General features: G+C 45.3%; 1 protein-coding gene across 1 annotated transcript in view; it reads left to right on the forward strand.

Annotated features, from left to right (window-relative positions):
• EIF2AK3 (eukaryotic translation initiation factor 2 alpha kinase 3) overlaps positions 1–26,573 on the forward strand; it is an 80,025-nt gene extending 53,452 nt beyond the window's left edge. The window contains exons 9-17 of the mRNA XM_069101039.1: positions 95–315; positions 997–1,109; positions 5,029–5,151; positions 8,239–8,388; positions 10,108–10,882; positions 14,039–14,206; positions 17,344–17,445; positions 21,029–21,091; positions 25,351–26,573. Of these exons, the coding sequence (XP_068957140.1) occupies positions 95–315; positions 997–1,109; positions 5,029–5,151; positions 8,239–8,388; positions 10,108–10,882; positions 14,039–14,206; positions 17,344–17,445; positions 21,029–21,091; positions 25,351–25,527 (1,892 nt within the window). The 3' untranslated portion in view covers positions 25,528–26,573. The remainder of the gene's footprint in view (positions 1–94; positions 316–996; positions 1,110–5,028; positions 5,152–8,238; positions 8,389–10,107; positions 10,883–14,038; positions 14,207–17,343; positions 17,446–21,028; positions 21,092–25,350) is intronic.
• The last annotated feature ends 228 nt before the right edge of the window (positions 26,574–26,801 follow it).

A 26,801-nucleotide genomic window follows, 5' to 3' on the forward strand; every position in this document is an offset into this window, starting at 1 on the left:
GATTAGTTCATTTCATCTTTTCTTATCTCTAACTTATTACAAGTGATATCTCAGTTAATCTTGTTGTATGAATTTCTTCTTTTTTTCTTGAAAGATAATGGCTATTATTTACCATACTACAAGAGGGAGAGGAACAAGCGCAGCACACAGATTACTGTGAGATTTTTTGACAATATCAATTACAACAAAAATACCCGGAAAAAAGACCCTGTGCTCCTTCTGCACTGGTGGAAAGAAATAGTCGCAACCATCCTGTTTTGCATCATAGCAACGACTTTTATTGTGCGCCGACTGTTCCACCCGACTCCTCATAGAGTAAGCAATTTTTTTTTAAGCAATTGGGGTTAAGTAACTTGCTCAAGGTTACACGGCCAGTTATTTCTGGGTGTGGTGCTAAGTATCTGAGCCCAGGATTCGATCCCAGGTCATCCCGACTCTGGGGCCGGTGCTCTTACTCGCTGAGCCACCTGGCCGCCCCTAGAGTAAGCAATTTTAATAGGATTTATTTGAAAGGTTTATGGATATGGAAAATCTATACAGGTTTCCTTTACCCCTCCTTTTTATATGCACTTTGGTGTCATAGAATTTTAGATCTTAAATAAAGACAATGAAACCCAGAGCCAGTACTTGGTTTTGATATTGTTAGGAGTATTTCTCTTCATTGACAGCATATTATGATTTTTCAAGCATTAGTAATACTAGTTGTGTTGTAAATACATCTGGCCCTATGTAATTAATATTTTTATTATATTGGCATGGCCCTGTAATGAATAATGAATATCTCTCCGAGTTATTTTGCTTACTTTTATTTCTGTAAGGAGTGTTTTGTAGTTATATAAATCTTATGTATGTCTTAGCAGGTTGACTCTGATATATTTGGTGCATTTCATAGTTATTTTGGATGCTATTATTTTTTTATTGCTGATTACCAGCTTTTATTAAGTACTGTATAGAAATGCTGATGGGACAACTTTTGTTTTTTTTCATTGATATCAGCAAAGGAAGGAATCTGAAACTCAGTGTCAGACTGATAATAAATATGACTCCGTCAGTGGTGAGGGTAGTGACAGTAGCTGGGCTGACTCCAAGTCCTCTGGATACACATCCAGGTAAGAGTCCAGGATCATGATGTTTCCCCTATGTGATGAGAGTCCATTATATCTGAGAAGAAATGATAATGAAACCTAGCATAATTTGTTAGCTTCTGTGCTCGATTAGCAACCACTTAAATTTGTATCTGTTTTTTGCTAGAAGACTATTAGGTAGCATTTACTTGTTGTTTGGAACATAATGTTCATCCTCTCGTGCTGCTTAATCTTTTAAAAATCTGTTTATTTTTCCTGATTCTGTGTATGGAAAATAAGAAGTGAGAAAGTGAGAGAACTTTGACAGATGGAAATTGAACCCTTGTCACGGTAGATGAGGTCAGGGGAGAAAACTGCATCCTGGGTCAGAGGACCGTAGGGTGTATGCAGTCAGACCCTTTCATTTCTCACACAAAGAGCCCAGGTCAGACATAGCAGAGTCTGGGCCTGAACCTGGGCCCTCTGATGCAAAAGCCAGGGTTCTCTCCACTTTCTGGCTTGTCCCCTAATGAAAGAAATGGAATAAATACCTTTCTAGAAAGTGGGGAAGTTACATTCAGAGGAAGGTGCACTTGGCTGTGTGGCTCCTGGATTTGTAATTCAGCCTTTGATTTGGGGGGTTAAAGGAGGTGGTGAAGACGTGGATAATTAGAATTCTCAGGTAGAGCCAGCTTGGTTGTTGGGGAGCCGCTCAATCAGCCAGTGAATCACTCTCTTTGCCCATCTGTTCATTGTCACATTGCTCCTTAGCATTTGGAATGGAGAAGGACAAGCAAAAGCTGAAAGTCCTGCTACCTTCGTATTTCAGGTAGACAGTTTTATGGGATGAAAGTTACAATTAACATCTAAAATGAGGCACTCAATCCCCCACACATCCCATTATCATCTATTAATTCTAAATAAGTCTGGAAAGGCAAACTGGAGCGTTATTGCAGAGGACTTTGTAGTTTCTATTGTATCCTCACAACAGGGAGCCACTGAAAGTACTTGAGCAGGGGAGTGGCTTGTGTTTTAGGAAGATCATGTTGGCAGCTGAGTGGGCATGCTGGGAGATGGGAGAGGGTAGAAGCAGGGGGAAGAGTTAGGAGCATGTGGCAGTAGTTGAGGCAAGAGCTGACAGAGGTCTGGATGAGGGTGACACGGGGGTCCTGGTGCACCACAGTGTGAGTCAGCATTGTGATATGGCAGTCCAATCTAACACAATCCCAGACTACATTAAGAAGGGCCTTCATTGCTGGGAATAGAGGTGAGAGTCCCACTGTATTCTGCCCTTATCGGACCTTCCCTGGAATTATGTTCTGGGCTGGGACATTGGTACCTAGAGGAGGGCGATCAGCATGGTGAAGGGGTTTGATCAGTGAAATAGGAAGATAGCTTAGGGAAGAGAAGGCTTTGGGGGTGGGGAGAGGGGAATGATAGTTGTGTTCAAGTATTTCCAAGGCTCTCTATAGAGGGGGGAATCAGACTTGTTCTGTTGGACCCCAGAAGTTGAAAAGAGGCCATTTGAGGCTGGACATCAAGAAAAACTTCCTGATAGGTAGAGGTGTCCCAGAGTGGAACAGGCTGCCTTTGGAATTGGTAGCTTCTCCCCCTTTGGAGATCTTCAGGCAGAGACTGGGTGATGGCTTGTTAGATGTGTTATAATGGTCCTTTTGTGTGTGGTTAGACTAGAAAAGACCACTGAGGTCCCTTCCAACTCTGTTTCTCTGATTCCATGGCTAAATCTGAGGTTGTGAACCTACATCAATTGGATTCATGGTGGTGTTTTCAAGAGAAATAGGAAAGTGTGGAGGAAGGAAGTGGTCTGGGGGAAAGATAGCTTCTTTTAGGAGGTGAGGAGTTTGTCGTGCCTATGGGAAATATAGGTGGTGACATATAACAGATAAGTAGTGACACAGGTCTGAAACTCAGATAAAACACTCTGAGACTGCATGTATCCAGTGGGAAGTCATCCGTGTAGAGGTAAGGGTGGTGCATGAGACTGACGATAGGAGAGAAGGCCCAGGATAGAGCACTGGGGAGTGCAGCATTAAGGGGTGGGAGACAGAAGACAGTCCAGTAAAGGAGGCTGAGAAGGAAGAGTCAGACAGTTAGGAGGAGAGCCCAGGCTGGTCAGAAGAGCCAGAGGCTGTGCAGAGGGAGATCCAGGAGCATCGTGACTCAGTGACTGAGAAAAGGCCATCAGATTGAGAACAGCTGAGCTCATTGGAAAACTTTTCTTGCATCTGGCCTTGGTGAAGATGTGAATTCTGAAATAGCCCCTCAGTCAAGCAGTCATCAAATAAGAGGTTAGGGAAATGAGGAGTCTGAGTGAGCAACTGTGGAGTAATTGAATGTTTGATAGAGGATTGGGAATAGGCTGGATTGCAGTATGTGGGGCTTTATAATAGTTATAATCTCCTTAAGTAAAAGGTGATAATTATTTTCAAAAAATGGACAATGTCTGCATAATGGGTTATCTTTCATATTGCAACCTACATTAGCAGGACAGTGACTGAATGATACTTTTTCAGGGGTAGGGATGGATTTGTAGGGAGGCACACATCTCTTTCATCTGTCCCTTTGTGGCTAGGGACTCACATTTTGAGTTTAACAAGTTACAGTGAGGGATACAAATGTTGACTATAACAGCTCTGCTCTATATGCCCATAGGAAGTTGAATCTCTTATTTATCCTCATCAGAACTATGCTCTAGCCAACTGAATTAACTAGCTAAGTTGTCATGTGAAGGTTGTAGATGAGAGAATCCTGAAAGTTGGAGAGGACTTTAGGGGACATCTTGTCCAATGCTCTCCCACCATATGTAATAATCCCTTCTGGCAGTGTTGAATAGGATTGGTAATTAGAAAGATCATCAGCTAAAAATAATTCTGATATAATAAAATGAAATCCAATTTGGGTCTATGTACCAAGACAAAGAAGGACAACTCTACGGAAAAACTGTCTGGTTTAAAGCAGCAGTGAGATTAGGGAGCATGAGAATGTAGAGAGTTGAGGGGGTGATGGGACAGAAGGCCACAGATGAGTTCTGCTGGACATTACTAGGAGAAATTATTCCCAGTGAAATAGAAGTTTGTTTTCAGATTCCCAAAGAAGATAGAAAAGCATTTGCTTTGTAGAGAGACAATGAAGGATGTTGGGCAACCAGGACGTGTGTTTTTGTAGCTTTGGAATTCGGATAGTAATGATGGTCTATGTTGACATCGTGTTTTGTCATTTATAAAGTGCTTCAGTCCACAGATCACTCTCTATCTGTGGGTCCTTGGTCAAGTAACTTAACATTTTATTTCCTGTTCTGTGAGATAAAGGGGGAGAGTGGATTTATAAAATCCCTTTTTTGCCCAATAGCAACAATTTTACCTTCCGGACCAAAATTGACTTAAAGTTTTTAATGTAGAAGACAAAGAGGGAGAGTAGAACTTAGAGTTCTTTTGATCCTATTCATCGTTACATGGAGGTGGCCCTGGATTTCCAAAGGCTGAGCCAGCAGAGGGCAGACCTCCAGGCAGGGCCCCCTGAAACCTCAAAGTGCCAGCTCAGTGATGGACTGCACTTACAGTGTTCAGGGGGACCAGCTTTAAGGTGGAGAGGCTTATCAGTGCAGGCACAGCATCTCTCAAGGACTGTCTCCATCCTAGAGAGACTGTGACCTGCGTTGGTGGAGGGAGTAAGTGCCCACATCAGTGAAACGACAGATTCTTGAAGTATTGCGGTAATGAAGATAACTAGTCTTTCTCTTTCGTGTGGATAGCTTGAGTGAATTAAGTAGACCAGAACGGTAGCTGTGTACTTCTGTGTGGATAAGAAAAACATGATTGGGCGGTAGGGAGGATCGCAGGTAGTGGTGGCTGTGACGAGTGGGCTGTCCCTGAAGGACGTAACTTGGACTCTTTGTTCCTGCACTTTTACCGTTTAAAACGTGTTGTTAAAATTTCCTTTTCAGATATCTAACAGATTTTGAACCAATCCAGTGTATGGGTCGTGGAGGATTTGGAGTTGTCTTTGAAGCTAGAAATAAAGTTGATGATTGCAATTATGCCATCAAAAGAATCCGTCTCCCCAATAGGTAATGGATATGGATTTTATAATAAGGTTTGGGGCTCATTCTTTATAAAACCTTATGTGAGGTAGTGTCAGATTGACTTGAAAGCGACATAGCATTCTTGTTTGAGGCTTGGAATTGGCCATCATTAGTTATTTACTGAGCTCTTCTAAGAAGCCAAGTACTGGAAAGATATGTAGAAAATGGGTATTATCTATCTAGAAACCAGTATGAGAAGACATTATCACCATGAAATCAGCCTTTGCTCCTTTGCTCCTCATCCTTCTGGGTCACTCTGCCACTCACCTTCTCTCTGGATACGCCTCCCTGCATTATATCATGGTGCTCTCTCCTGGTTCTCTTCCTTCTTGTCTCACTGTTCTTTCTCAGCCTGCTTTGCTGCGTCTTCATCCATGTCATTTCTGCTAACTGGGGTTGGCCCCCAGGGCTCCGTCCTCAGCCTCTTCTCTTCTCTTTGTACTCTCTTACCACCTCCCGAGGGTTTAATTATCATCTCTGTGCAGATGATTCCTAGGTCTATTTATATAGCCCAGGTCTCTCCCGAGCCTCAGTCCCACATTTCCAGCTGCCTTTTAGACATTTCAAGCTAGGTGACTCCCAGCTATCTCCGGCTCAACATGGTTGTTCTTCAAAATGTCCTCACTTCCTCACTCCCAAGGCCACCACCGTACTTGTGGTCACCCAGCTTTACAGCCTCAGTGTCGCTGTCAGCTCCTACCCCCTCAGACTCCCCATCTCTCCAGTCAGTGACCAGATCATGCCTTTTCTCCCTGCACAGCATCTCTTGTCTGCATCCTCTTCTCACTGAATCACACACAGCCATCATCCTGGTTCAGTTCCTCCTTGTCTCTGGGCCACTCCTGCATCAGCCTTCTTGTTGGTCTGCCTGACTCAAGTGTCTGCCTCAATCCAGTCCATTTTCCACATAATTACCTGTGTGATTTCCTAAAGTCAGGGTCTGACTATGTCCTCTCTCTATCCAGCAAACTCCTGTTACCTGCGGGATTAAATCTCTCCTCTGGCTTGTGGAGCTTGGCACTGCCTGCCCTGCCAGACTTGGTACACATTCCTCTCTTCCAGTCCTCTACAGTTCTGCCACATTGACCTTCTTGCTGTCTTCACACATGATGCTTCAGCCCCTACCTCCATGGGTTTGCATTTGTTCTGCCCCACACCCTGAATGCTCTGTCCTTTGGAATACCTGATCTCCCTGTCATGCCCCAGTCTGTCCCTTGAGAGTTGTCCCAATATTGCCTATTAAACATTGCAAATTCGCTATCACCAAGATGTTTAAAACTCAGTGTGTCTAACACTGAACCCGTCATCTTATGCCACACTTCTCTGTTTCTGTCCAAAGCACCGCCATCCTTACAGTGTCTCTGCCCCCTCTCTCTCCCTCATCCCTCGTATCCACTCAGTTCCCTGATCGTGCCCTTTCGACCTCCACAGCTGCTCATCTTCCACCTTAACTCAATCCCTGCTCACTTCTCACCTGGGTTATTGCAGCATCCTCCTCACCGTGTCCTGAATTGTTCAGGGGGTCAGTCCTTCCTCTATATTGCTGCCAGAGTTATTCTCCTTCAGTTTAGGAGTGACCGTGTGACTCTCCTACTCTGCCGGTTCCAGTGGCTTCCTGTCGCCTCTAGAATAAAGTATATATTCTTCTGTGAAGCCTTTAGAGCCCTGCAGAGCCTGGCTCCACTCCCCTTCCCAGCTTCAGATGTCATTCCGCCCTCTGCATTCTGTGATCCAGCCAGACTGGCTTTCTTTCTGGTCCTTAGGGCTCACCACAAGACATCTCTTGTCTCCCTGCCTTTGCGTTGGCTTCCCCTCTACCTGAAGTGTGATCCTTCCTTCTGACTCATTGAGTTCCTCTCTTCCTTTAAAATTGCACCTCCAATCCAAACCGATAAACATCAAGTACCTGCTAGTGCCAGACATAGTGCCCAGGGCGGCGGGCACAATTAATAAAAAGAAAGCTGGCACCTGCCTCCACTGAACTAAAGGGGGGAAGACAACACAGAAGAGGAGGAAGGAAGGCAGAGGGACGGGATACCAGGGGCTGGCTTGTTCTGGGGAGCTGGCACCAGGCGGGGCAGCAGGTGCCAGGTGGAGTGACCAGCTTCTGCCCTTGCTAAGGGAAGACTTTGGGAGGAGTTTGGGACTCACCCTCCGGCTCCAGCCAGAGGAGGAGGGGGCCGAGGGAGGCCGTGCCAGTCAGGGCCAGAGTTAGCATCGTGGTGTGAGTGTAGAAGTGATGAGCTCCTCCTGGGCTCGTCTTGGTCCATGCGGTCAAACCAGGCAGGGCAGCAGAAACAGAAAGAACGAGCTTTGCCACTTTTTACCGTCATCTGTGTGAAATATTCCCACCAAATGCTAGTGTCCTCCCTTCCAGACTACTTTTGTATTTAATTACTGTGTGTGTGTGTTAACTTTGTATTTATACTATATATGTTACATAATTTTATACATAGCCTTTATATGGCACATAGTTATACACACACATATATACATAAACTGCCTAGCTGTGTGATCTTGGGTGAGTCACTTAACCTCTGTTTGCCATTGGAGAAGGAAATGGCAAACCACTCTAGTATCTTTGCCAAGAAAACCCAATGGACAGAGGTTCACAGGGTCAAGAAGAATTGGACACAACTGACCAACAGCAGGTACTTAATAAAAATTGGTTGATTGATTAAAGGGATTAAGCAAGAATTTAAGAATTGCAGAGATTTATTCTTGAAAGCCTAGCATAGTGATTGACCTGTAGTAAGCTCTTAGTAGATATTGATTTGGTGAATGAATGAATAACTCAGTCATTCATCAAAAAAACTCCTTTTTGAATGAGAAATTGTTTCCCTGCCACAAGACATGGTCCCTTTTAGAAGAAAGAACCTTTAAGGTTTTTTCCTTTTTCTTAAGACTTGCAGTTTGAAACAGAGAAGCTAGGGTGACTTAATTTTATGCCCCTGCATGAAATATCATCTTTCTAATCAGAGAGTGAGGTAGGGTAGTAATCTAGAAAATCTTTTTTGTTTCTTATGAATTTGTTAAAATGAACAACTCAGTGCTTTACATCTTTAATGACAGGGAATTGGCCCGGGAGAAGGTGATGCGAGAAGTAAAGGCTTTAGCCAAGCTTGAGCATCCAGGAATCGTGAGATATTTCAATGCCTGGTTGGAAGCACCACCAGAAAAATGGCAGGAGAAGATGGACGAGCTTTGGCTGAAAGATGAAAGGTGACCTCCTCACTAATGTTCTCTTCTGCAGACTTTCACTTTGTTTAAAGGAAGACTGGAGTATGTGTCTTAGGGGGGAAAGTCTAAAAATGGAAAGAACAGCACATTCTTGCTCTTAGTGATCAGCTTTCTTGTAACTTTTCCTGACCCCTTGTCAATCAAATCTTTTTTAATTAACAACAACAAAAAAAAATTGATATCTCTTGTCTTTAGATCACTTTTATCTCATATCCTGCCTGCCACTACCTAGTGAGCTATTCCTTGTAACACAGAATAAATAGAAAAAGACAATGCAGTGCAACAAAACTAACTAGTATATTGATCGTGTCTAGAAATTTACTCCATATTTTGTGCCTACTGTAAGCCCCCACCTCTGCTAAGAATGGAAGCAGATACATTTTCTCAACTACTCTCTGGGGCCGTGTGTGTGTATATACACACATACATGCATATACATGCACACATACATGTTTGTTTTCTTATTTGCTTTTGGGAACAATTCTTTTCCTTAGAAAGTATGTCCCTCTAAAATTTAGCTCCATGAGAAGCTTGCAGATGATGTTTATCAAGTATAAAGCATTCTGTGGGCAGCTTTCATTCCCTTCATTCACATATTTAGACTTTTTTTGTGCTTTCACTTTGGAAATTAACAGTGTTTTAGAAATTTTCTTTCTTAGATAATTTTGGAGTACACATTTTAAAACTGAGACCTGGTAGACATCTTAAAGAAATGAAATCATAACAAGGAATTAGCTCCCCCCCAACATGTGATCAAATTAATTGGCTAATTTTTTTGTACCAAATCTGCTTTAGTGGATTTGCTGCTGGCTCTGATAATGGAGTCATTCTTTCCATGCCTGAGCAAATGAGGAATGTGATAGCCTCAGGAAAGGATCATGGCACTCTAGCTATAGTGAGTGATTCAAAAGAGGAAATCTGGAATGAGATCAGCAGAGTAAATGCCAGCTGTCAAGGGAGGAAAGGTTCTCTAATAATGAGGATGGGCTAGCTTCAGGCTTTGTACAGCAGCCCCTTCTCAGGTGAATGAGGATAAAGGAAGAACTTCTTAATGTATGTGGTTCACTCACTCAGAGGACTGATCAGTGGTTCTGGTTTAGCCTGCTGTCTTCAGAACTAACCCCATAATAAGACTGTAGGTCTGCTGAACACACACACACACACCTTACTATATGAATCTTTTCAGAGGCTCTGGGAATTAGGCCTCCAAGTGGCTAAATAGACATGTAACAGAATGGGAGGGAAGATGGAGAAGCCAGGAATGGAGCAGTTCAGGCTTTTTTGGCCTGTATCATTACAGGAGAAAAGGTGATGCTGTTCTGGCACAGTCTAAAGTGTACAGACAGCTGCTGAGATTGGCTCTTGGGCCCAGACATAAGGGTTCCCCAGGTTTTCACCTAAAAAAACCCCAAACTCTTCCTCCTGTGGCATGACAGCCCCTGGTGATACCTTTTGAGAGTGTAGCGTAAGAAAAGTCTTTTAAGTGGACTTGTCCAGATGGATTAGCATTATGGAACTCACTATTTTATGCCTCTGTCTTTCATTTAAAAATCTTTTCTGTTAGTATCAGATGGTTTAATTATGTGATTGACTGTTGCGGGGTGCTCTGTGCATAGTGAATCACTAACGCATTATACAAAGGGTGAAAATAAGAGGAGCCTTAACCTCAGAACAATGTCCCCTGCCTTTATTGTCTTGCAGCACCGACTGGCCTCTCAGCTCTCCGAGCCCGATGGACGCACCATCAGTTAAAATACGCAGAATGGATCCATTCTCCACAAAGGAACATATTGAAATCATAGCTCCTTCCCCTCAGAGGAGGCGGTCCTTCTCTGTAGAGGTTTCTTATGACCAGGAGAGTTCTGAGAGTCATTTCTCTCCCTTGGAGTTTTCTGTTACTAGTAATGGGGACGTGAGCGGCTCAGGAGACCCATTGGTGAAACAGCAGGACAGTTGCCTCACAGATGGCGGTATCGAAGATGACACAATGGATGGGAATGACGAGGGCCATTCCTTTGAACTCTGTCCTTCCAAAGGCCTTCCTCACCGAAGGTCCAGGGAGAGAACCTCCTCTTCCATCGTGTTTGAAGACTCTGGCTGCAACAACACTCCCAGTAAGGACCTCAGACCCATGGCGTTACACAACGGCAGCCAGTGTGTGCGCAGACTCTCTGGGTTTCAACCGTCCGACTGGAAATTTTCTTCTGAAAGCCCTTTGTCTATTTCTCCTCCAAGACCGACAACCTTAAGTCTGGACCTCACTAAAAACACTGCCGAGAAACTCCAGCCAAGCTCACCAAAGGTGTATCTTTATATTCAAATGCAGCTTTGCAGAAAGGAGAATCTCAAGGACTGGATGAACCGAAGGTGTGACCTGGAGGAGAGGGAAAGGGCCGTGTGTCTGCACATCTTCCTGCAGATAGCAGAGGCTGTGGAGTTTCTGCATAGTAAAGGGCTTATGCATAGAGACCTCAAGGTGTGTATTCTTCCAGGTGTCTGCCAGGTGGGGTTGGGGCCTTCCTCTTCCTTGGATCACTTCCAGAGAGAACCGCCCCAGGAATCAGGAGCCTGGGGGGCCTTCCATCTCACAGGGAGTCGGTGGGATGAGGAAGGATGGGAGGATCTGTCTCTAAAGTGCTGCAGTTCTACTTCAGATAATACACTGTTCTGTGGGATTGCACGAGACATTTCTTACCACACGGTTTTGGATCCTTTCCAAAGGACCTTGCTTTTTCTCCGGGCAGAGAATGTCCGCTTGCCCCATCTTGGCTTCCTGTAGTTAGTGTCTGATAAGTAGATTCTGCCCTGTTCTTCAGTGCTTTCTATGACCTTTGCACTTTGCCCTGCTTGTGAGTGCCTCTGCTGCAGGGTCAGGAAGGAAAGCACATGTACATAGGACCCATCTCCTCATTTGTGATTGTCAGTAGCAGTGGCTGAGGAAGAGAGTCCCCCAGAACGTTCTGATAACTTCATGCTTCCATTTCAGAAGGATTGTGTTACCCTACAGTTAAACCTAGTTTGATCGTATGTTTCCTTCTTAGGCAGTAGTAATGTTGAGAGCACAGGCCTGTCCACCTTAATGTTCTCTTAATTATTACTCATAGTAGTAAGAATAATAAAGGATGTTTTCGTAGCATTTTAGGTTTGCAGAGTGCTTAGGCTGCATCATGTCATTAGGCTTTCACAACAACCCCTGCCCATGACACCAGTGCAGGCAAGGCCTCCATTTCACAGATGGAGATGATGAGACTCAGGGAGGCTGGGCTACTTGTCCGTGGCCACATAGCTGGGAAGCATCAGGAGTGGTGCATCTGTACTTTAATTCTATAAGGATTTCTCATACAGCCCAGGATCTCCTGGCACTTCTTACTTTCTGTAAGGGAGCTTCTGCTTTAGCATAAACTGCTTTGCTCCAAATAATCATGGCTGTGTTTGATGGTTATGGCTGGTCAGTTATCAAAGTAACATGTTTTTAATTTAAGCTTGTTAAGTAAACAAGTTTCGTAAGTTCCGACTGCTTGAACTCTTAGCTTGTTTTCTGGTCTTACAGATTATAGTTTCATGGGCCAGAATTGGTTCCTCACCACTGTGTCTCAGTTCTTGCTGCTTCCCATTTCCCATGATGCTTTTTGGCATCGCCCCATGGAGAACTAAACTTCGTTTCTTGAGAGCATAAGACAGTAGAGAGGCAGCCTCAGAGTCAGGAAAATGTGTCATCCCTTCCATTTTTCAAAGGAATTCACTTCAGCATACATTTATTTAACTTCCCTTATGGCATAGCATGTGGACAGAGTTAGGGTGGCAGTCAGAAAAACTTGGATTCAAGTCCTACCTCTGACACTAACTGTATGACTCTGCTCAAGTCACTTAGCCTGTAGATTACCTGGGCAACTCCTAAGGACTTACTTACTTAGTCATAATGTTCCATACACATAAGTAATTCTGAAAAAAGAATCATAAAATTACATGTGTACAAGGCACTTAGAATAAGATGCATTGTCCACCCACAGCTATAATGATAATAAGGTTTAAGAACAGGTGATCTAGCAATTCTAATAGCTTATAAAAAGCTAAGACATACCTGTGGTTGGCTTTGATATTCCTTAGCTGTATGAGTCATAGAATTTCAGAGCTGCAAGAACGCTGAGACAGTAATTCCATTTCCTTCATTTTATAGATGAGGTAACTGAAGCCTAATGTTTCTTAGCTCGGGATGAATCCTTAAAATCTTTTTTTTGGGGGGGGTCAAATCTGGACCTCCCTGGACAGTTATAAGAACTTGGCAGGGCATGTAGGCAGCTGATTGGGTCGTAGTTGTGGGGCTAGGCCAATAGGGATCAGGAGTCACTGCCTGGCACTGAAGGTCGGGGCCGCCCAGTGGATTCTTTGGGATGGAAGGGAGGAAAGAAAAAGACATGTTCAGCTTCAGAGACTAGTAACCATCTGGCTACACAGATAACTGCTTATTGCCTAGGCAGGAAGAGCCGGCTGCTGCTATAAGGGCACATTTCCCATAACCAGGGAAGTTTTGTCAGATATAACGTTGCTGTTCTGCTTTACTTCTGTTCAGGGAGACTTGCACCTGACTCTGGTTAGGCCAACAGAGATGGCCAGGTTGATCATCTGCTCCTCTCGATAGCATCGTGTTTGAGATATCTCCTTCCTTAATGACAGACAGCAGAATGCCATGAGGAGAGTGAATGAGCCTCTCTCCCATTGTGTGTTTGCCCCTTCCTGGAAGTGAATCTGTGGAAAGGAGCCTTCTTGTATTTCATTCCTTTACAAAAGGGTTTCTAGGGTTTGAGAAAAGAAAACACAGCAGAGTCCTTTTATCTTTAGTTGAGAAAACTCTGCATTCTGATATGTTCAGTTGAGCAAGCAGTTATTGAGAACCTTCTGTGTGCCAGGCACTAGGGATAGAGAAGCACTGGCATTCTAGCCAGCGTTGCTCTGCCTTTTGGCCAAGTTAATAAGAAGAGAACGTCAGTCTTGCCCCTTGTTAGCTGCTCTGGTGCCCAGGGAAGGGAAACTTGAAACAATGGTTACAGTAAGTTATGTGGATTTTGTCATTCTCTGCTTGTGAATAGATCTAAAAAAGGACCTTTGTTGATGTGGGTGTTTGCAACCTGGGGAAATTGCTCAGGTGCCACCATAAGGTGATTGGCTTCCTTTCTGTACACTTCAGGGAGTTCTCAGGATAGATTCTATTGTTGTTTTAACTTGTGTATTTACAGAGAAAGTGAGAAAGAACAGGCAGGAGGAAGAGGAAAAATCCACGTGGCCCAAAGAGCAGCGTAACTAAGTTCAGAAAGTATCATCAAAAGGTTGGCCTCTGGGTGATGAATTTTGTGGCCACAGCAACCCAAGGTGACTGTCTACTATTGATGTAAAGGGGTCGTGCTTGCTGTCAGTAGAAATACACAGGGTAGAAGGATCTATTCACAGATGTTGAAGTATGAGATTCATTGAGCATTGTTGAATCAGTTTTCTTTTTATGGACAAGCCACCTTCAAAACTACCCCCCATTCACTCACAGTTGAGAGTGGTCTGTGTCCTCTCTTCTGTGCTCAGGTCCTCTCTTCTTTTCCATTGTTTCCCTCTCTCCTCACTCCCTCTTCTACTGTTTTCCCAGCCTTCCAATATATTCTTTACAATGGACGATGTGGTAAAGGTTGGTGACTTTGGGCTGGTGACTGCCATGGACCAGGATGAGGAGGAACAAACGGTTCTTACCCCGATGCCCGATTATGCCAAGCATACTGGACAAGTGGGGACCAAGCTTTACATGAGCCCAGAGCAGGTAAGATGTCTTTCCTTTAAGAACAATGGCCATAATGTAGTATGACTGGAAGGAGCAGCTTACTCGTGCTTCTGATGGGAACCTAACAGTAGCAGGTGCTTGTAGACCCTCTCTGTAAAGTCACGAAACCCTGGTATCTGTTTGTAAAGGTGTGTGTAAGAGTCTTACACACCATGTACCCAGCTTAAAAGTGAGAACTCGGTCAAAGAAAAACCCTCAGTTAGGGTAAGAGACAGAGATGAGCTGCTGGAAGTCCTAAGGCCCCTCGGACTGGGTCCAGAAGGCGAAGACCTGGGCAGTGTGGAATGGACAGGGCCTGCTTCCCTTCTTTCCAGCAGCTCTGTTCTGTGGTGGCGGCTGCCTGGGGACTGGTCTGGCCAAGATCCATTGCTCAGATCTAAGATGGCCCTCGAGGAAGTTTCTCAGATAGTGTGCTTGCCCTGTGTGACTTACCTGACCTAGCCCAAAAGAAGGGCAAAAGACTCATTGTTATGGGCTTTTCTTCTTTTCTTTGAAGCAAGGCTTCTTGTCATGAATGGCGTTGGCCTGTGGAATGGCTGCAATGCACTTGTAAGGAGGAAAGGATTATAATGCCAGGTGCAGCCCTCCTCCCTGTCCTTATCTGTGATTCTGGTGCTAGGAAGTCAAGCCCAGAGTATCTTCCTGTGGGATGCTGTCTGTCTGAACTCTGGGGGACATGAAGGGGGCTCCTCTTTTTCCTTTCCCTTGTGCCTTTATTTTTGCTACATTACGTCAGGGAGTTATTTTACATTTTCAACCAGCACTATAATTTCATTGGTGTGGGAAACTTCCCAGGTGAGGAAAATCCATTCATCATTGCAGATTGGCAACTGTTTTACATCATACATAGTCTCAGAGGCTTGACTAGAGCCCTGAGAGACTGTGCCTCACCCGGGTTCACACAACCAGCCTTTGTCAGAGACAGCACTTGAACAGAGACCTTCAGTCAACAATCAGGCAGCTAGCATTTATTAGGCACATACTGTGTGCCAGGCCAGGCACTGTGTAGGCACTGGCTCTATGAGTATGAAGAATGAAAAGCCCTGACTTCCAGAGGGCTCACATTCTAATGGGTGAGACAAGTCCCTTCTAAGTATATGCAGAATCAAACCGAATAAATTCAGAGGGGCTAAAGACAGCAGAGTTTGAGAGAGGCCAAGAGCGGTAGGTGCTGCCACAGCTCTGTGTTGAAGGGGCAGAGTGGTTCTGTGAGGGCTCAGGTGAGGAAGGGTGCATGTTAGGCACAGACCTGGGGGGGTGGGGAGTTGTGCAGAAGGGTCAAAGGGAAGACCATTGCAGACAGATCTCAGGACACGGTCAGACACACAAGAGGAGACCCGTAAGAGAGGCTTCTGGACTCTGGGCTGACGCCTGCCATCACTCCTCACGGCCCCACGTGTGGGTCATTCTTTCATACATCCACAGAGCAGTGAATCACACACATCTTCCTCAAGTGCCCCTTAAGGCCACCAAAGCTCCCAGGGAAGAAAAGAAGCGCAGTGGAAATGGGAAAGGCATACAGCAGCTTCGGTCACTTAGAAGGAGAGGATCGAGGGGGGAGGGGAAGAGAGGGGGAGGAGAAGGGGAGAGAAAAGAGGGGGGAGGGGAGGAGAGGAGAGGAGAGGAGGAGGCAGCCAGGGTTTGTCTTCTGTCACTCCAGAAAAGGGGGCTGGGGGTCACCGAGGCTGCCAGTGTAAGAAGCGCACCTCCAGAGCCTTCAGAATGGTGGCCACATCCTCAGGCCTCTCTCACGGTGTCAGCGTGTAGCCCAAAGAGTGACCCCTTCTCTCGGATCTTCAGTCTCCTTCTGTCACCTACTTTCTTCTTTGAAAACAAAAACAAAAGCAAAGCCTCATCATTGCCTGCTGTGTTTGATCATTTCAGTAGTGTCTTTGTGACCCCATTTGGGGTTTTCTTGGCAGAGATACTGGAGGGGTTTGTCACTTACTTCTCCAGCTTATTTTACAGAGGAGAAAACTGAGGCTAGCAGGGTTAAGTGACTTGCCCAGGGTCACACAGCTGGGAAGAGGCTGAGGCCAGATCTGAACTCAGAAAAGTGAGCTGTTGGGACTCTGTGCGCTCTGGCGCCACCTAGTGGCCTCAGAGTAGTCTTTTAACAGGAAGCACAAGCAGTAGCTTGGAGGACGATCTCTCCCTGATTGGGCCCTTTGACATTTTTACCAGTGACTTGGAGTGAGTGTCATACTTGTTGGATTTGAAGGTGGCACAAAGCCGGGCTGGGTAGTTGAGCGTCAGGATCCAAAAAACTCTTGATAAAGAGCTGCAGCATTAGGTCAAGGCTAATGAAATTGCAATAAAGGTTCGGGAATTATCTGCATAAACAACAGGGGAGATGTGGCTAGGCAGCCATTTGATTAAAAAGATCTGATGGTTTTAGTGACCTCCAAGTTGACTGTGAAACAACAGTGAGATGTGGCAGCCACCAGCTAATGTCATTTGAGGCTGCATTGAGGAAGATGCATGTCCAGGACCAAGGAGATGGCCTTCCCCATGTGTTAGGCCCTGGTTGACCCCTGCCTGCAGCTCTGTGTTTAGTTTTGGGCACCACATTTGAGGAAGGGCATTGATGAGCTTAAGAGGTTGCAGAAGAAGGTGTATTGGATGGTGAAGAGCCTTGAGGTCGTGCCAAATGAGGATTGATGAAAAGAACCGGGGGAATTTGGAAGTTGCTAAGAGACACATTTGGGCTTGGTGTTGGGAAGCACTTGCTCCCAATCAGAACGGCTGCCCTGAAGTGGAAGGGCCTGCCTTGGGAGGGAGGGAGGGAGGGAGGAAGGAAGCAAGCTCCCCATCCCTGGAGCCACCTTTCTGGAAGGTTGTAAGGGGACTTCATGTCCAGGTATAAACCAGACTGGAAGATTCCCAAGACTCTTCCCAGCTCTGAGCTTCTGAGAGGCCATGTGACTCGGGGAGAACATACTGGAGGGATTTTAGCTCCTAGCCATGTGACTAACAAATAATTAACTGTCCTTGCTGCTCAGCATGGACCAAGAGGTAATCGGAGATGCCACAAATGTTATTAATGCCGTTTTATTCACTGATTTCCTCATCGATATTGTCTATTTCACTAATTCCCATCTCACATCGGATTTCAGATTTATGGGAACACTTATTCCCATAAAGTGGACATCTTTTCCTTGGGCCTGATCCTGTTTGAATTGCTATACCCATTCAGCACTCAGATGGAGAGGGTCAAGGTGAGTATTTCTTTTAAAAAGAATGAAATGAAAATAATAAAAGATAAAAAAATAAAATTAAAGGAAAGATTAAATTCTTAAAGCTAATCAACATTAGAAATGAAACATCACAAGAAAGGAGGGCAGTTATGTGAAGAGTTGTAACAGTCATCAGTTTAGAATTATTTTCACAAATTCTGTTCAATTTCAGTTAAATCTTTAGCCTTTAAATTATGGCTAGTTGAATTTGTTCCCATAATTTGCTTCATCTTCCTGCAATTTACCAATTTGTTGAATATGTACTGTGCATGCGCTAAAGTGTATGAGGGAGACAGATATCAACCTGATTCTTACCTATCAAGAGATTTGCCATCTAGTTAGGGAAGGGAAAGGAACACATGGAAAATAAAAGAATAAGTACTAAGTGTGATGAAAAGGTCAGTAGTTGAAGACAGACCTCAAAGGATGGATTTGGAGAGTCACCTACTTTCTGTGTAATGACATTCCTTCTTTAAACCTTGATTGAGTCCCTGCCAAGTGCCAGGAACAGTGCCAGGCTCTGGGGCTGCCAGGACCACAGGGAAGCCGTCTAAACCTCCAGAGCTGACCCTGGAGCGAGGGTGGGTCTTCTAGGAGGTTCACTGGCCCTTTGAGAGAACAGGGAGTGTATCAGCATCCCAGTTACTGCAGGGCAGCCTCATGAGCTCCCCAAGAGCCTGCCTTAGTTAATGATGCCATGTAACAGGAGCCGAGGCCTGGAAAGCCTGGGGGGGAGATGCAGGGAGAGAGCAGCACAAGCAAGCAGGCAGCCAGATGTGGCTACACCCTCAAGGGCAGCAGGAGGACTTGGGGTTTCATGCGGTGGGCAGTTCCCCTAAACTGGCACAGGCTCCTGAGCAGGGTCTGCACATGAGAAAAATGTCTGCCCTTCCTCACTGAGTGTGGAACATGGGGTCACGGGCTGGTCAGCCTGCACGGAGGTCTTTGTTAGCTTGGCTGAACTTCTGTTTTCCTCATTCTTTTCATTTTTGTTTCAAGGGATGGTTCTCCAGAGATGGAAAGGTATAGAGTAAGGGAAGAGAACTAGATTCAGAAAGGAAAGGGGTGCAAGAACAAAGAGCAATAAATGACTTAAAAAGAGAGTTTTTCAACCCCAAGGCCTAAAACAAAAGTAATATTTTCAAAACAGAATTAATTCATTCCTAGCCGTGCTTGTGTCAGAACAAGCCTCTGACCCTTAGCCTGCTTTTTCTTGCTTCCTTTCAATGTTCCCAGAGAGCTTAGGCAGAAAGAGAAGATGAGCCCGGTGACCGTCACCTGGTGGAGCTGGGGTTCACTTGCTGGTCCCCAAGGTCATCTCTCCTCCTGACCATCTCCTCACCAGTGGGCCCCTTCTGTTCCTTTGCTGCCCAGTCAGCAGGCTGCCCTGGAGGTGGGAGGGCACATCTCTTTGTAAATTTCTCACAGTATTTTTACTGCATTTTGAGATGAGGATTGATTGAAAATGAAGACGTCTCACCTCAGGCTGCCTTCTGTGCCTCCTCATTCATAATCCTGGCTACGGCTGCCTCATTCCCCACTTTAATAATTTGGTGTTGTGAGAGTGATATCCTTCTGCTTTCATCTCCTTTCCTGCCTGTCTTCAGCCCCCTTCACTAAAGAGATGATACCCCCCCCCCCCCCCACGCGTGTCAGACCTTGATCTGGCTGGGGCAACCCTGAGCATTCCCGTCATCCCAGACTCCACTTTTATCGGATTCTGGCATGTTTGTCATACTGATAAGGCCTGATTACGGTGGCCTCTTGGGTGATTGGCAGCCTGTCAGGTGATTAGATTTCCAGACAGGCAGAATGTGCTCAGAGTGTCACCTCCAGCAGGAAAAGTCCCTTCGGGGTCCTGACTGCCCTGGGCCCCTGCACTGTCATTCTAAACCTGTGCAGTCTTTTGTTCCCCTGGTCTACTCTCAGCCATTCTGCTAGTCTCCCTTTGATACATGTTTTTATAAGTTTATATTCATGCCTTTTGTCTTTACATCCTGTTGTTTACTCTTCTCCTCCCCCTCCCTTCTTGTCTTAGGACCCTTCCTTTGTAAAAAATGAAAGAACCAGTTCAGCAAAACAGCCCCTGAGTGCCCTCCCCCCACTGACCCCAGGGTTCCCCGCCTCTCCCATGAAAGGAGGGAGCCGTGTTTCCTCCTCTCCTCTAGGGCCAAGACAGGTCTTTATCCCCACAGTGCTGAGTTTTATTTTATTGTCTACTTTTTGTTTACCTTTCTGCAGTCATCTGTGGCATTTTGTTGATTCTGCTGACTTCAGTCCGCACAAGTTCATACAAATCTTCACGTGTTTCTCTGAATTCTGTGGGAATAGGCCATTGTGTCCACATGCCGTGGTTTGTTTAGCCATTACCTAATTTTTGGGCCCATTTGTAGAAACACTTATCTGCATGTTAGCAAGCAGGCCCCAAGCCAAGAAAGGCCTGATTCCAGTGCTTCAAAATATAAAGCTAAAAACCACTTTTATTAAATTTAAAACAATGAGCTCAAAGAAACGTTGACAAAGAACCTCACTCATTAAATCTAAGCCGTCACTTTTGTTCTTTCTATAATTCATGCATCTCTGCAATGCCCTTCCCTCTCTCTAGGTTGGGGCCTTGACCATGCTGGATGCAGGCACTCCCCTTCTTCATCTTTGGGCCCACATGGGGACTCCTCTGTTTCTTTGGAGTTTCTTCCTTTTTGTGTGTCAGCAATTCAGATTTCTCCACAGTGTAGTCATGGCTTACGTGACTCAGCATTCTGGCTTATCCTTTAAAATGGATGGATAAATAACTTCCCGTCCAATTCTGCCAGGATGTAGTGCTCAGAAGAGGAGGGGATTGTAGAGGCTCCCTAGTCTAGTGCCCTCACTTTTCATATGAAGACACTAAGGTCTAGAAATGTGAAATCACTGGCCCACTGTCAGAGCCTGGGCTCGAACCCAGGGCCTTCGGTTCTAAATCCCACTGTACCATGCTGGTGGCTTCTGAAAGCTAGTTTTCCTCATCAGGGAAGGAGGGAAGGGGAATAAACTTGCATACAGCTGCTCCATATTCCAGGCCCTGTGCGGGGCGCCTTTACAAATATTATCCTATTTTATCCTCACCACCACAGATGACAGTTGCCCATTAAGTGTGGAATATAATATTGACGTGAAGTTTAGTGAGCAGACAGCTCAGGAATGTTTCTCCCCTGGAGGAAGGTAATGTGCCTTTTCTGGGGAAATCCATGAATGATGGACTCTGGCAAAAAAAGCCCTTTCATCCCTCTTGCTATCCTGAAGTCACTGCTTTTCCTGCACCGGTGGGATCTAATTACATTTGCGTTTGCATTATTTGCCTGGGTTTGATCTCTTAATGTGGAGTATATTGGGACTCTGCAAAGCAGCTAGACAGATGATATGGGCAGGAAGAGATGTCAAGTTTTCCTTTGATTTCATTTCATACCTTTCCTCATGGTTATTCTATCCATTGAAAAAGTTTTGTTCTCAAAATGTTTAAGTATATCTATGAGGGACAAGAAATAAAAGGATGAAAAGATACTCAGCACTTTTTTTTCTTTTTCAGACATTAAGTGATGTACGGAATCTCAAATTTCCACCACTGTTTGCTCAGAAATATCCTCAAGAAGTAAGTATATGTGTGCTCACTCATCCCCCTTGTTCTTTAGAAGCCCAGGATGGTAGAGCTGGAAGGGGCCTCTCGAGATCATGTCCAGGGATACAGAACTAGATTCTAGTCTCTCCTTCCCGTTTTGTAGATCAGCAAATTAAGGCTCAAAAACTGAAGTGACTTGTCCAAGGTCACTGAGTAAGCACCAGCAGACCTGGGGAGAGAGCCCAGCACAGTGATTTTCCCATAGTACCCTCCTGTCTCCCACATAGAACACTAAATTACCTGCTCTGCTCATTGTGGGAGAATCATCATAAATATCTGTAGGACACAAGCTTCACTTTTTTTTTTTGTAAGCAATCGGGATTAAGTAACTTGCTCAAGGTTACACGTCCAGTTATTTCTGGGTGTGGTGCTAAGTATCTGAGCCCAGATTTGATCCCCAAGTCATGCCAACACTGGAGCCAGTGCTCTTACTCGCTGTGCTACCTGGCTGCCCCACACAAGCTTAACTTTTCAGAGCATTTGCATGCTTTAGCTTTATAGGTTGTGCTTTTTTAGTTAGAAAAAGGTGTTTGCAAAAAAAAAAGAAAAAAAGAAAAAGGTGTTTGCATATTACACTGTTAGTAATTCTCCCGTATCCCACTAAGCTTCTCCACTTAGCCACATTTTATTTAGTTTCTCACCAGATTTCATAATGAAACATTTTTTAAATGTATTGAGTTCCAAATCAGTGAAATAAATACTTGCATAAAAGTGCTCAGACTTCCCTTTTCCCTCTTTTCCAGCCCTGAAGCCAGTTGCCTTTGGCTTTTTGAATCATTCTACCTTCATTTACTTTTGCCCACATTTGCATGAATTTACTTCTGCTTTTTTCCAGCTTCTCCTTCCCCCTTGACTTTCTTCAGCTTGTCTCTTGGTCCCTGCCCACCCTGTCCTTTTCTTCTTGAGTCCTAGGCCTGCTGTCTGCATTGCCTTCATCCTTTCCAGCTGCTTCTCCCTTGCCTCCCTTCATCTAAGGATGGATGTGAGACCAGATCAGTGCCAAAGCTGCCTTTGCTGCGCAGCCCCCAGTCCCTGTTCTTCCCCCTCTGCCTTCTTGAGATGCTCTTCGTTTATTCTTCAGGAAGGCCCTTTTCTTCCCTCACCATATAACATCTACCACGTCCTGGCCTGGTGGACAGTGCTGGAGTCATTAGCTAAATGGGGACTTGCTTAAATTCCTGCAGATAATTAGTTGTGGGACTGACAGTTAATTAACTGCATTGTGTCAGCTGTAAGCTAATAGTTTTCTGTGCAGTGGGCAAGCCCATCTGCAAATAGGCTACTTTCTGCAAATCATTTATTGCCTTTTTTCAGTGAAAAACTTGAGGCCATTCACTGAGGGCTCCCACTTCTCCCCTCCTCGCCCTCACATTCCTCTGCCCCCTCTACAATCCTCTCTCCGCTCTAATCTTCAGTCTCTTCTTATCCATCGGCTCCTTCCCTGTTGTCTACAAACATGTTGATGTTTCCCCTATCCTTAAAGAACCTTCACTTGATTCTGCCATCCCTACTGGCTGCTGTCCTGTCTCTCTCATCCCCTTGTCAGAGAAGCACCTTGAGAAAGCCGCCAACAGCCCGTGCCCCCACATCCTCTGCTCTCCCTAATTCTCAGCTCTCTGCAGCAGCTCAAAATCTCTCTCCCAAGTCACCGGAGATTTCTGAATTGGCCAGTCCTGGTCCTTCTTGGCCTCCTGAGCCTTTGATGCCGTCAGTCAGCTCCCAGATTCTCTCTCCTCTGGGTTTTCATGACATCATTTCCAAACGCTCTTTCTCAGTTGCTGCTGTTGTTTTCTGGCTCTTCATCCAGATCATGGCCACTGATTGCAGATGTCCCCAAGGCACTGTCCTGACCCTTTTCTCTTCTCCCTCTGGTATCTTGCTTGGAAGCTTCATCTGCTCCCTTGGGTTCATTTTCATCTGTATATCCACCCTTAACCTCTCTCCTGAGCTCCAGTCTCATATCACTGACTGCCTTTTGGACATGTCAAATCAGATATCCCATAGACCCCTTACACTCACACGTCCAAAGCAGAGCTCCTCATCTGTCCCACCAGCATCATTATCTCAATATTGTTGTTATTGCCCTTATTATATACACCTTTAGTATTCTTCCCACCCTCCCTGCTGTTACAGTGGAGAGTCCCACCTTCATCCTGTTCTCCAGGCTGGCAGCCCTGATGTCCCCCACGGCTCCTTATGCCCACTCACTTCACTGTCCAGCCTTGACAACTCTACAGCATCTCCGATGGATGCCCTTCTCGCCCTACAGACACCCCCAGACCATTGTAGTATCCTGCTGTTTGGTCTCGCAGATGCCAGAGTGAATGTTCTGGTCATCCCCTTTACATCCAGTGTTCTCACACTTTACTCTTCTCCATGTGCTTCTTCCTGAAGTGAGAGCTGTCTTCTTGATGTGGCTGTCACCCACCAGCGCCCTCCCCACCTCTCCTTTTGGCTCCAGTCCCATCCTCTACAAGGGGCCTTTCCTAGTCTCTGAGATCACTTTCTGCTTACACTAGGTCTGTTTGTGTGTTGTCTCTCCCATTAGACTGTGAGCTGCCTGAGGGCAGGGGCTGGGTTTGGGACTTTCCTGTATCTGTAGCTCTTAGCATAGTGCCTGGCATGTAGTCAGTGCTTAATAAGAGTGTGTTGGCCACCTGACTATGAACTGTGGCTGTGGAGCTGTGAAGATCCTTTGAAATCATCTCATTCAGACTTCTTATTTTGAGGATCAAGAAGCCTGACCTAGTGGATGGAGCACTGAGTCTGGAGTCAGGAAGACCTGAGCTCAAATCCAGCCTCAGATACATGCTAGCTGGGTGCTCACCCTGGGCAAGGCACTTAACCTCTCTGAGCCCCAGTTTCCCCATCTGTAAAGCAGGGATCAGATCAGTAGACCCGTGCCTACCCTTCAGGGTTGTATATCTTTGAAGAATTTTTCACAGCCAAAATAGAAGCTGCATTCAGCCTTTACACAGGGTTGTCATGAGGATTACATGAGATAATATTTGGAAAGCACTTGGCACGGTGCCTGGCACATAGTAGGGCGATATGCATGTTAGCTATCATTGTTGGCTGTTGTTAGGTAAGGGGTGAGTGAGCAGTATGGATGCAGAGGTTACCTGGGCCAGAAGCGGGTGAGCTGGCATTTGCCTCCGAGCCTTGGTGCTCCAGGGAGGGCTCTTCCTCCTCAGTCTTCCCCTGCTTCTGTCTGAGCCTTCAAGCAGTACAGTCGTCTTTGTCTGGAGAGTTGCCACTCTTGATTGTGCCAGGAAATCTGTCCGTCCCTTCGGCCAGTGTTGCTCCCTTCTCCCATTTAAAATTGTCCTGGTTCATTCCACACTTTCTGCCCCTTCCTCGTTTTTTAAACATCATCATGGTGGCAAAGAGGATTACCCACATTGACAAAAATCACAGATCCCTTAAAAGTGAAGTCTGAAAGCTTGGGTTTGGTTTGAGTTCTGTCTCCTCCCTTCATCAGTGGGGCTCTGGGCAGGTCAGCTGGCTAACCTCATAGGGCCATCTGAGTTGGAGGCGATGGCTGGACTGCCCACCTCACACAGCTCTTAGGTTCAAATTGTTAATAAGAATTTTTATTCGCCTATATTTATAAAAAGCTTTTTTTTTTTTTATCATTGAGGACATGCATAGCAGGGAGTAGCACAGTAAATGGTAGTGGAGAATAGGAAGGAAGGGCCGGGATAGGTCAGTGCACTAGGCAGGCCCTCAGCAAAGCCCTGGGAATCCAGCACCTGCCACCTTGCAGCTTTCATTCTATTGGGGGTGGGGGGAGCAATATGGGTGCAGACGTGAGGGACTGAAAACAAGGAGGGTTGGGAGAGGCCATGTGGGAGCTGTCGTGAGCTGAATGAAACTTGAAGGACATGAGGGATTCTGAGAGGCCAAGATGCAGAGGAAGCAGATTCTAGGCATGAAAGGTCACCCTGTGCCAAGGCCCAGAGTTGGGAGATAGAATATTATTGGGGCATAAAGAGCATGTGCCAGGGAAAACTAAAATCATCACAGCCAAAGATGAGGACAGAATTAGACTTGATACAACAGCCCAAGTTCACAACCAGCAGGTTGTGAAAATCTTTATGCATTTGAGGGCACCTGGTTCAGTAATTGGGTATTCAATGTCAGAGAGCCAAACACTGTTGACTGATGTGAAACCTTGCTTCCTGAGCTCACCCTAATTCTTTTGCCCTAATTTTGTTTCCTTAATATTTCAGTATGCGATGGTTCAACACATGCTTTCTCCATCTCCAACTGAGCGGCCCGAGGCCACGGACATCATTGAAAATCCTTTATTTGAAGACTTAGAGTTCCCCGGGAAAACTGTGCTCAGGCAGAGGTCTCGCTCCCTAAGTTCTTCAGGAATGAAGCATTCAAGGCAGCCAAGCAAGTAGTGTTGTGTTGGTGGCCCCACTGACTATAGCCCTGCTGGACTGGCCTGGCCCTTGCAATCCCCCAGCCCCAAGAGCCACATCCCACCTACTTCTTAGACTTGAAAACCATGTTCTCCGGCCATTTAAATTTGGCCGGTTCTGGATAAGGCAGATTTAAGTGACCTTTTCAGGCAAGGCGTGAGAATGTTGATCAATGTTTGTTCGTCAGGCAGTCCCTGAGCTTCTCCGGGTGTCCCTTCTGCTTCAGTCCCTTCCCTCGGCCCTGGCTGGCCACTCCGACCACTCCTGGCGTCCTTTGTTCTTTTATGTGTTAGGATCTCTTTAAAGCCCACCACCCAGGGAATAGAGAGAGATTCCTAAATGTATATAGAATTACAATATTTTTATAGCACAGAAGAAGGTCTCCACATGCCATGATTCTATTGTTCTAGAAATTTACTCTTTGAGAACATAATGATAGTTTTTTGAAACTGGGCTTCCCAAAAGCAGACTCTCTTTTTGTCCTGGTTGGGGCAGTTAGGAATCTGCACGATTTACAGGGCAGGTAGCACAATGGCAGAGAAACCTCTGTCCAAAGCTAGTTTTCTAGGGGTTTCTGTGGTACTATAGTTCCATATCTTAGATGGTCACAAGCAAAGGTTAAAGGTGGCTTATATTTGCACTCCAGTAGAGGGAAATGAAGCTTTTGATGTAAATGGCCATAGGTACTAGGGTTTTTTTGGAGGCAAAAAAATCTTAGTAAGAAATGAACATATATTACAGCTAATTCTTAGAATTATGAAAAATTTCCAACCTAATGAAATCGTATGTCTTAACATAATCTTGTAGATCGGTACTTTTTGAAACCTGATTGTAGACTACTGCTTAATTATCTAACTTATCTGCCTAATATGGTTTTATTTTTCACTGTAAATATGTTCATTTTTATTTATAAAAATGCTGAATCAATCCATTTGGGTTGGTGGTGTACAGAACACACATAAAAGTGTGTTAAACTATTGTGACTTCTTTCAAGTCTAAATGATTTAATAAAACTTTTTTATTTATGGATTGTCTTTTACTTTGTGAAAATCTCAAAACAGAGGACTCTTAAAATTTCCTGGAGGGAATGAAAAGGCTGATCACACCTCTGCCTTAGGGAAGCCCTGGTTCTAGGGCCCAGAGTCACATTTAGAGAGAGAGTCCACAACTTCGAGAGAACCTCACTTTCTTTTCCTCTCTATAAGGTTCTCAGAAGGTACCCGCATCCACACCCGCACCCACACCCACACCAA

The sequence above is a fragment of the Petaurus breviceps genome, unplaced genomic scaffold, assembly GCF_028583685.1.
Source record: "Petaurus breviceps papuanus isolate PSGF00001 unplaced genomic scaffold, PetGlider_PUasm1.0 446, whole genome shotgun sequence".
In the NCBI taxonomy this organism is placed as follows: domain Eukaryota; kingdom Metazoa; phylum Chordata; class Mammalia; order Diprotodontia; family Petauridae; genus Petaurus; species Petaurus breviceps.